Source organism: Brienomyrus brachyistius, chromosome 23, assembly GCF_023856365.1.
Source record: "Brienomyrus brachyistius isolate T26 chromosome 23, BBRACH_0.4, whole genome shotgun sequence".
Classification (NCBI taxonomy): Eukaryota; Metazoa; Chordata; class Actinopteri; order Osteoglossiformes; family Mormyridae; genus Brienomyrus; species Brienomyrus brachyistius.
The window spans coordinates 19,747,228-19,758,552 of NC_064555.1; the positions used below are offsets into that span (position 1 = coordinate 19,747,228).

The 11,325-nt window shown below is 40.2% G+C and overlaps 1 protein-coding gene across 2 annotated transcripts; it reads left to right on the forward strand.

The window, feature by feature from the left end:
• The first annotated feature begins 1,659 nt into the window (after positions 1-1,659).
• Positions 1,660-11,323, forward strand: LOC125719089 (plectin-like). Of its 2 annotated transcripts, XM_048993579.1 has the most exons (3): positions 1,666-1,775; positions 4,574-4,641; positions 4,824-11,323. In XM_048993579.1, coding segments are annotated over exons 2-3 (3,903 nt in total). In that variant the 5' UTR covers positions 1,666-1,775; positions 4,574-4,639; the 3' UTR covers positions 8,725-11,323. The 2 variants fall into 2 exon arrangements, with proteins under 2 accessions (XP_048849537.1, XP_048849536.1); XM_048993580.1 differs by lacking the exon at positions 4,574-4,641 and having other exon boundaries at positions 1,660-1,775.
• Positions 11,324-11,325: the final 2 nt, after the last annotated feature.

An 11,325-nucleotide genomic window follows, 5' to 3' on the forward strand; every position in this document is an offset into this window, starting at 1 on the left:
AGGTAGAAGTTTACATTAACCGCACCTTCATGATGCCTTTATAATGCATTCATAGAACATTCGGTGCACCTTCATAATGCATTCATAGAACATTCAGTGCACCTTCGTAATGCATTCATAGACTATTCTTAAGCAGCATGTAAGTATAACATCCTAACATACTTTAGCAGCTGTAAAGGTAATACTTTACTTGTAGGCACAAATAATGTAGCAGTACACTTTTAATGTATTAATCAACCATAAACTGTTTTTTGTGTAATATTCCCATGCTCATTCATCATTAAGCAGCAAAATAACAGATTATGTATTTCACGCAGTCACTGAATTTATTCATGATTTGTACTTCAGTAGTAAGTCAGTAGTAAAGTGCTACCGCTGTAATATAAATTAATAACAAACAGTATATGATTATACAAATATAATATTTTTAACTATTGTATATTAAAGTTGTTATGTTATGGTAATCTAGGATATTCTGGCATAGTCACATGCTACTTATGAATGTTCTATGAATGCATTATAAAGGCATTACGAAGGTGCAGTTAATGTAAAGTGCTACCCATTATGTTACATTTTGTTCCAACTTTTATAGAATAGCCAATGACCTTCCACTGGCAGACTCTCCACAGTTTTTCCTAGGATACTGATTTGTATCACAATTTAAAGTGAACATTGAATTATTTGACAGTATGTTTATTTGCAGAGGAACAGTAAAGGCATGCTGGGATGAAAGCAGTGTGGAATTTGTGTGGGTCAAATGGACTAACTGTAAGCTTACTTTCACATAGCTTAATGGACAAATACTTGTATAATCCTTAAGAATCCCACCTCATTTCTCACCTTACCGGTTCTTGTTACGCAATCAGGAAAATTTTTAAGGCTGGGCTTAAAAGGAAAACCACCGCCTCCTGTTTTTAGTTCACTGGGGAGTGTACAAGGAGAAGGTTCATCTGTACGTTTGCCCAAACTCTGTAAATATTTATACACTAAAGAAATTAACAAAACAGGGCTGAAATGCTTAACACATGCAATCCATTAATTGTTTCTTGCTTATTTAATAACTGGGAACTTTTAATTAGATAAAGATTGTGTGTGTGCCCTGTCAAGAATTTGTGTTGATATTTTTATAGCCAGTGAACTCCAGTTCCACGTAAAACTGTTATTTTGATACGTTATGGTTTGAAACAAATGTTCTGATTTTTTTCTATTGTGAAACATTGTTTACACAAGCAAACAGTATGGAGTGAAATATTCTCAGAGTATAACTGGATAAAAAGGTCATTTTTATCACGCCTTGGTTTGAGAGCAGCACACAGCAAGAATGCAAAGCTCTGCAGAGGCGTGTGTGGTCAGCGAAACAGAGAAGCAGACAGACTGCCCAGTCTCCAGAACGTTTATATCAAACAATGTATGTCCAGAGCCAGCAAGATCGTGAAGGATCCCAGTCAACCAAACAATGGCCTCTCAACATTTACACTATAGTATTAAAATAAATATCCTTATCATCAGGATTGTAACAAAAGACTGTCTATCCACCTCCATGGGTCAGAAGATTCTTAAGAAAGGAAAAACATGTTTAGAGATGCTGAAAGATAGGAGGAATTCCGGTAATGTCTGGGAGTGGAGCAGGGTATTGACTTGGAGGAGGAGCCTGAAAAGCACTATATCTAACAGCAGACTGTACTCACAGTTTTGAAGTTGCTACTTCTGACCACTGCCAGATCGTCCCTGCTGGCCCATTTGGAAAAAGATCTTCACTGACTGAAGGAGAGCAGGTATGCTCACATTTTCTCATATCATGCGCTTGGTCACTGTGCTGGGGAAAGCTGTTTGCTGCCATCTATTCTTTACCATAGAACATTTACATTTACTCAGATGGAGCAAACATCTGACTAATTTCACATTATAGGTTTTCTTTGTTCTGTAAGAAATACATTAAGTGAAATATACTAATTTATAAGTGGAGTATAGCTCACAAAGTATTAAACTACACTTTACTAAAACTTCATTACAAGGACTTATGTTTACTTGGCATCTCCCTCCAAGTGTCGAATGGGGTTAAATCTATGTTGCTGTTGTAAAATACAAACTATATATAACAATAGTTATATATGGTCTGAGATCATGCAATTTTAATGAGAAAAGCAAATAACAAACTAGGTCTGTTAACTATCATTTTAAATGTATTTCATAGTAAAATATTTTAAAAGAATTATCAGAAACATGTATCTAATTTATATTAGTCCACAAACAGTCAATCATCAGTCAATACAACATATTGTTTGGAACTATTTATTTCTGAATTCAGTACAACCTTCAGTATTCATTTTTAAAAACAATAAAGAAATTATTGTGATCACACATGTTATTTCCATTCATTTGTTTGACCAAGTTGAGTGATAGGTAGTTATTTCAGCATTGTGTGGAATTCCTGTCTTTCCTGTGTTTTGTTAGAAGCATTAAACATTTCAATGGGCTTTGATGAACAGGGTTTTTTATCTGATGAAAAGCAGGTTTAGAGAAAGCAAGAATTTTCAAATTGCTCGGCATCTAACTTCAAGCTGTATTTGGCTTCTGGAAAGATGCACATGGATTTTATTTGGATACTAGAGCAGAGTCTATTTTAATGACACTGAGGAGGAGCAAAAACAAAAAGGAAAACAATTTCTGCATTTGCATTAGGAAATATAAAACATTTTATCAGGTTGTGGAAACGTTTGCAGTGGGAGGGGAGTAGAGGAAACTGTGAAAATGAGCATAAATAATTGCTTTGTACCTGATATAGTCAATAATAATTACAAATGACAAAAATATCAAAGTGCATAGATTAGTACCGTTTCCGCCTTTAATGGTAGATCTTCTGATCAATTCACTGGATTGTGATAGATAATATAGTAATGGTTTTTAACTGAAGTCTTCAGGTCATTTTTATATTGCACATTTCATAAAAGTTGCCCCAAGGCACTTGAGAAGGGTGTATGGCAATCTAGTATTAGGTCATTTATACAGAATAGTACATAAAACAAGGAACAGCCAGTAGAAGACAATCGAGGGCATAAGAAAATAGAGGAGATAAACCAGAAACTCCCAATTAGGGAGAAAAAATACTTCGGGGGGTCCGAGGTCAACTGGCTGCCCAACCCAGGCATGGTAACATTATAGAAAACAGAGAAAATGGGCTAGCTGAAATAAAAGCAACGTACATCGTCAAAGCGCATTAGTGTGTCAGGTTTGCGAGCAGGTTTGTGTGAGTCGGCAGCTCATAGGGTTAAACCCTAACCCTACATGTCATACTTCCATGGAAGTGAACCAGGACTCCAGCCAGTAGAGGAGTAATAGGGGGCGGGGCAGGGCGGGGGGGCGGAGGAGCATGTTTTGGTTGAATGAGGTCAGTTTTTGTTGAAATAAAGAAGATAATTAGTTCCTGAGATTTACTCAGATTAGTACACTTGTAATAATTGCAGACATGTCAGATTTGAACTAAATAAAATGACAGATTTCGTTGGTAACTTTTTCAGTCACATGACATCCCCCAGGTTAAACTAATCCCATCTGAATGTGTGCGTTTCTTGCACATTTCGGAGAGCGTGCTCCACTGATAATGGCTGACCTCTGGCCTTATCAGATACCGGCCCAGTTCCTCCCCAGCACCAGCAACTGACAGAACATGATAATTTATGGCCACGTGTAAAACCAGCCAATACAACCCCCTGGACCCCCCCTAAATGGATGGAGACCTCTACCCCACTAATGTTCAACCCATACTCAGTTTGGCCCTTGGTGTTGTGTACATGTTTTTGGTGAAGAAGGTGCCTGCCGATGATGGCTTTACAATGGTGGCTATAAATCATAAGCAAACAAATCAGAAGATTACACATAAAAGATAATTACATGCCATCTTATGTTAGGCATTTACCAGACAAGCCACACAATAAAACAAGAATTATACGTGTGGTGCAGGCCAACAGAAAGGAGCAGGGATCCAGTCGTGTGTGCAACCTGAGGTTTTATTAGGAGCATGGTAGCGAAAGTACAAGTAGGGATTAACGAGGAGAATGGTCGAGGTCGGAAAGCAGGGTTCAGAAGCCGGGAGGTCTGTCCTACAAAGAAACACAAGACACGAGAACACGGGGTGGAGGAAGCAAGAGGCGCCGGTCTCAGCGGGGAAGACGGTTCAGGTACGGGAACGGGTCTGGGGAGAGGAAGAGGAATAGGAATGGTAAGTACACGGGGATAACAGAGCAGGGAGGAAGCAATGGGTAGACGAAGGACAATAGATCGCTCAGCAAGGCACATTAGCATGGCTCAATACTTTGCACCGTCTTACTGGTGCCCGGTGCTTAAATCTGTTTCCCTATCAGTCTCTGACACACCCCGCGAATTCCGCCCCTGGGTCGTGGTCGGGGCGGAGCCCCCGGCTGAGTCCCCGGCAGAGTCCGTCGATGTGGGCGTGACAATACGTGCAAGCATATTTATTTATAACTGAAAGAACAATGAAATGCAATGACAAATATAATTCAATTATTTTACTTACCTTTGTTGTTAATATTTTTGTTGTTGTTGTTAATTGCAGATTTTGCTAGAGAACAAAACGACCAGGAAAACCAATCAAAGAAATACAGCAAAGTTTATTTCATAAATGTAAGTAATAATCACAATGAATTGAGGAGATGGCTGTAACGTAGGATACTACTAGACTTCAATGATTTAAACATAAACAAAATGTTTGAAATCAATTATAATATATTTTTATCCACACTTTCAAAAAAAATACCCAAAGAAACTTTGTTGTTTAATTTGAATGGATTGATGTCTCTTATTAGGGATAAGATGGACGAAAGGAATATCGACCTAGAAGAGCAGGTGACAGCGGGAGTAGCTGGAGATGCCCTCCATAAAACAACTGTGGAGAAGGCAGCAAAAACAGCAAGTGCAGAAGCAGGCAAAATTGGAAAATTTAAGGGTTTAAGAAGAAACGTCACTGCCCAAGATCTATTCAAATCTCAAATCATTGACAAGAAGGTGCTCGATGATTTGAATGCTGGGAAAGTCACTGTCGATGATGTCAGTGAAATGGACTCTGTGCGGAAATACCTGCAGGGAACAAATTGCATTGCAGGTGTGTTTGTTCAGGCCACACAACAGGTCATGAGCGTCTATGAGGCAAAGTGCAAGAACCTCCTCACTCCTGGGACTTCTCTGGTGCTCCTGGAAGCACAAGCTGCCACAGGGTTCATAATCGACCCAGTGAAGAACAGGAAGCTCTCTGTAGAAGAGGGCGTAAATGCAGGGGTGGTCAGTTCAGAATTAAAATGCAAGCTACTATCTGCAGAGCAAGCGGTGACAGGCTACACTGATCCCTACACGGGGAACACAATTTCCCTTTTCCAGGCCATGAAGAAGGATCTGATCGTCAAGGACCATGGCATTCGGCTTCTGGAAGCACAGATCGCCACTGGTGGCATCATTGACCCAGTGAACAGTCATCGAATTCCGGTACAAGTGGCGTACCAGCGAGGGTATTTTGATGAGGAAATGAATCTGATCCTTTCTGACCCCAGTGATGATACTAAGGGCTTTTTTGACCCCAACACTCAAGAGAACCTCACCTATTTGCAGTTGTTGGAACGATGTGTGAGGGATCCAGTAACTGGCCTTAGCTTGCTTGTTGTTGTAAAGAAAGGAGAACAGTACTTCTTCGTTGATGAGAAAACCAAAAGCATTCTGAAATCCACCACCACTACCAAAGCAGGGGGTCACTTTTCAGGAAAGGAAGTGTCTCTTTGGGAGCTGCTGTATTCCCAGTATGTAGTTGAAGAGAAAAGGCGGGAAATAGTCGAGCAGTACAAATCTGGGGTAATTACAATTGAGCAGTTTACGGTGCTCCTCCTGCAAATAATTACAGAGAAGACGACTGTTACACAGACAGTAACAACTACAACAACTAAGGAAGTATGCACAATTGGAAAATTTAAAGGTCTAAGGAGGAACATTACTGCTGAAGACCTTTTCAAATCTCAAATCATTAACAAAAAGTTGCTCGATGATTTGAATGCTGGGAAAGTCACTGTCGATGATGTCAGTGAAATGGACTCTGTGCGGAAATACCTGCAGGGAACAAATTGCATTGCAGGTGTGTTTGTTCAGGCCACACAACAGGTCATGAGCATCTATGAGGCAAAGTGCAAAAGCCTCCTCACTCCTGGGACTTCTCTGGTGCTCCTGGAAGCACAAGCTGCCACAGGGTTCATAATCGACCCAGTGAAGAACAGGAAGCTCTCTGTAGAAGAGGGGGTAAATGCAGGGGTGGTCGGTTCAGAATTAAAAAGCAAGCTGCTGTCTGCAGAGCGAGGGGTGACAGGCTACACTGATCCCTACACGGGGAACACAATTTCCCTTTTCCAGGCCATGAAGAAGGATCTGATCGTCAAGGACCATGGCATTCGGCTTCTGGAAGCACAGATCGCCACTGGTGGCATCATTGACCCAGTGAACAGTCATCGAATTCCAGTACAAGTGGCGTACCAGCGAGGGTATTTTGATGAGGAAATGAATCTGATCCTTTCTGATCCCAGTGATGATACTAAGGGCTTTTTTGACCCCAACACTCAAGAGAACCTCACCTATTTGCAGTTGTTGGAACGATGTGTGAGGGATCCAGTAACTGGCCTTAGCTTGCTTGTTGTTGTAAAGAAAGGAGAACAGTACTTCTTCGTTGATGAGAAAACCAAAAGCATTCTGAAATCCACCACCACTACCAAAGCAGGGGGTCACTTTTCAGGAAAGGAAGTGTCTCTTTGGGAGCTGCTGTATTCCCAGTATGTAGTTGAAGAGAAAAGGCGGGAAATAGTTGAGCAGTACAAATCTGGGGTAATTACAATTGAGCAGTTTACGGTGCTCCTCCTGCAAATAATTACAGAGAAGACGACTGTTACACAGACAGTAACAACTACAACAACTAAGGAAGTATGCACAATTGGAAAATTTAAAGGTCTAAGGAGGAACATTACTGCTGAAGACCTTTTCAAATCTCAAATCATTAACAAAAAGTTGCTCGATGATTTGAATGCTGGGAAAGTCACTGTCGATGATGTCAGTGAAATGGACTCTGTGCGGAAATACCTGCAGGGAACAAATTGCATTGCAGGTGTGTTTGTTCAGGCCACACAACAGGTCATGAGCATCTATGAGGCAAAGTGCAAGAACCTCCTCACTCCTGGGACTTCTCTGGTGCTCCTGGAAGCACAAGCTGCCACAGGGTTCATAATCGACCCAGTGAAGAACAGGAAGCTCTCTGTAGAAGAGGGCGTAAATGCAGGGGTGGTCAGTTCAGAATTAAAAAGCAAGCTGCTGTCTGCAGAGCGAGGGGTAACAGGCTACACTGATCCCTACACGGGGAACACAATTTCCCTTTTCCAGGCCATGAAGAAGGATCTGATCGTCAAGGACCATGGCATTCGGCTTCTGGAAGCACAGATCGCCACTGGTGGCATCATTGACCCAGTGAACAGTCATCGAATTCCAGTACAAGTGGCGTACCAGCGAGGGTATTTTGATGAGGAAATGAATCTGATCCTTTCTGACCCCAGTGATGATACTAAGGGCTTTTTTGACCCCAACACTCAAGAGAACCTCACCTATTTGCAGTTGTTGGAACGATGTGTGAGGGATCCAGTAACTGGCCTTAGCTTGCTTGTTGTTGTAAAGAAAGGAGAACAGTACTTCTTCGTTGATGAGAAAACCAAAAGCATTCTGAAATCCACCACCACTACCAAAGCAGGGGGTCACTTTTCAGGAAAGGAAGTGTCTCTTTGGGAGCTGCTGTACTCCCAGTATGTAGTTGAAGAGAAAAGGCGGGAAATAGTTGAGCAGTACAAATCCGGGGTAATTACAATTGAGCAGTTTACGCTGCTCCTCCTGCAAATAATTACAGAGAAGACGACTGTTACACAGACAGTAACAACTACAACAGCTAAAGAAGTATGCACAATTGGAAAATTTAAAGGTCTAAGGAAGAACATTACTGCTGAAGACCTATTCAAATCTCAAATCATTGACAAAAAGTTGCTCGATGATTTGAATGCTGGGAAAGTCACTGTCGATGATGTCAGTGAAATGGACTCTGTGCGGAAATACCTGCAGGGAACAACTTGCATTGCAGGTGTGTTTGTTCAGGCCACACAACAGGTCATGAGCATCTATGAGGCAAAGTGCAAGAACCTCCTCACTCCTGGGACTTCTCTGGTGCTCCTGGAAGCACAAGCTGCCACAGGGTTCATAATCGACCCAGTGAAGAACAGGAAGCTCTCTGTAGAAGAGGGGGTAAATGCAAGGGTGGTCGGTTCAGAATTAAAAAGCAAGCTGCTGTCTGCAGAGCGAGGGGTGACAGGCTACACTGATCCCTACACGGGGAACACAATTTCCCTTTTCCAGGCCATGAAGAAGGATCTGATCGTCAAGGACCATGGCATTCGGCTTCTGGAAGCACAGATCGCCACTGGTGGCATCATTGACCCAGTGAACAGTCATCGAATTCCAGTACAAGTGGCGTACCAGCGAGGGTATTTTGATGAGGAAATGAATCTGCTCCTTTCTGACCCCAGTGATGATACTAAGGGCTTTTTTGACCCCAACACTCAAGAGAACCTCACCTATTTACAGTTGTTGGAACGATGTGTGAAGGATCCAGTAACTGGCCTTTTTTTACTGCCTTTAAGGAAGTGAATTATTATTTGCTAATTTCGTTTAGTTGTTATTGAAATTGATCATACATCTCTGCCCTGCCATAGAAATGTTCCTCAGTGGATGGTTTCTTATGTCAGCAATTACAGTCTTTGACAGATTTTTTAGCTTCACAAATTACCCCTTATTGGCCTAAAATGAAATGTGTCTTGTAACACTTTTAAACCAACTCTAAAAAGAAAATCATTTCTCCTTATTGGAATTATTATACAATACAGACTGTCACTGACCTATGACCTATGTGACATACGACCACTCGCACATATGACTGACATTTTAAAAAATATATTCAAAATAAAATAGATCTATGTATACCTGCAGGGAACAAACTGTATATATAAAAATATTTCAGGCAGCTGTATGCCTGGCAGTGCTACACTTATACCATATACTATTGTTTTCTGTGGCAAATATCACACAATATGCGCTGCGCACTGTACGAAAAGTTTATATTTTTTTAAAATTCTTATATATGTTGCTATATGTTGCATAAAACCTTTTTTGAAGCCTGAGAACATGTTAGACATTGGTACACTGTAATGTATATGCCAATTCACACATACGTCCATTTCAACATGTGACCTGTCTGTCAGGATGGTGCCCAGACATAAGTCAGAGACATTCTATAGTACAATATTTGCCAAATCTGATCATTACAACATAATTTACAAGCTGATGTTTTAAATAGTTTTTAACTTCACTTAGCCTGGGATAGGAATAATGTTTTGGTACTTGAACATGGTTTTCTCGAAAAAAACTGTGGTAGAGTTTTTTTTTTTTTTTTTTAAACCTAAATATAGAGCATTTTTTCTGCTTTTATCTTTGCCCTTCAGTTAAGTTCAGCTCATATTCTGTTATTTTTTTATTACATGTTAAATTTTGTGAACGAATGGTGTATATGCCCTGCAATGGGTTGGTGCCCCGTCCTGTATTATTCCCTGCCTTGTGCCTGTAGCCTCTGGGATAGGCTACAGACCCAATGCGACCTTGAATAGGACAAGCAGGTACAGAAAAATGTATGGGTGAGTCATTATAATCCTGTTATTATTTGCTTCTTTACTATAACAAAACTAATCAAAGTGGATCTTTAGTTGGTTGATTTTACTGGTAATTCATTTATGATGATGAAAAGCAAATGGCCTGATGCCTGCAGAGTTTGTCATTGATTTCTGCCACTTACTCTGTTCTTCCCAGGTTTTTTTGTCTTCCCATATTTTTCCTCTCTAGGTACTCCAGCTTCCTGAAACAGCCTATAAACATGCATTTTAGGGGATTTGGTGTCTCAAGCCTGTTCTTTGTTAGACTGGAATGCATCATGTCTCCATGCTTCCCAAGACAGGTTCTCTAGGTTGCCTGCTACTCTACACTGGGTACTGTAGGTGGTTACAGGACATGAATAAATGGAAAGAGTTTTACATTAAGTGACTTGCGGGGTTTCAGTGCATAACTGTGAAATTTTATTGATGTATCTGTTCACTATTTAGCAATCACACTGTGGGGTGGAATCTGGACTGTGTGTCTAATTACCTTATTGACATTACAATTATACAACAGTTCAATAGTTCCGACCAGGAAATCTGATTGGGCATAACCGTGCTCAGACATATCACATCAGATGTATCACTCTGCTTTACAGGTGAATCTAAAAGCCGTTGCACAGTCAAATTGAAATGGTGCAATGTAGTTGGGAATGAGTGACCTGTGTTGCGTTGGGATGTTTGTGCTGTTGGCAACAGTCAACATTTGCCTGACGGGAAAATTTTTTTGTGGAGGCCTGTACATGCTTAAATGGGAACACTTTACTTGACAGGGCACAATTGCTTAGTAGTGATTCAGGTACTACTGAAGTACAAATCATGAACAAATCCTGAACAAATATAGTTACTACTCGAGATAAAATATGTCGTGCTTCGTTAATGATGAACAAACACAAGTATCAGTATTTGACTTGTTATTCATTACTTGTTCCTTCAGTAGTGCCTTCATTGGTTCACAAAGGTTTACAGTATTAACAGATATAGTAACAAATATAGTAACTGCTTGGGGAAAAACATGAGTCACAATTCATTAGTGATGAATTAACATGAGATCAGTATGTAACTAGGACTAGTTTATGGTTAATTAATACATAAGTAATAGTATACTATATTATTTGTGCAGTCAAGTAAAGTGTTGCCGTTTAAATAAAAAATCAAGCAAAGTATTATCTGTTGTGGCTTATTACTGTTAACCCTACTCGATGAACTGTTGTATAAAAGCAACAACACCCTCTAAGTCATGTGGTTGTACTCCAATATATCATGGCTGTGATTTGGTAATAGACATAAGGCGGCACTTCTTCTCATGTTATTGCTTAAAGTGTGCAGCTATATAGCTGGTATACATTGTTATTGCTTCTCATGTTATTGCTTAAAGTGTGCAGCCTCATAGCTGGTATATATTGTTATTGCTTCTCATGTTATTGCTTAAAGTGTGCAGCTTCATAGCTGGTATACATTGTTATTGCTTCTCATGTTATTGCTTAAAGTGTGCAGCTTTATAGTTGGTATACATTGTTCTTTAAATAAAATGAATCACACAATT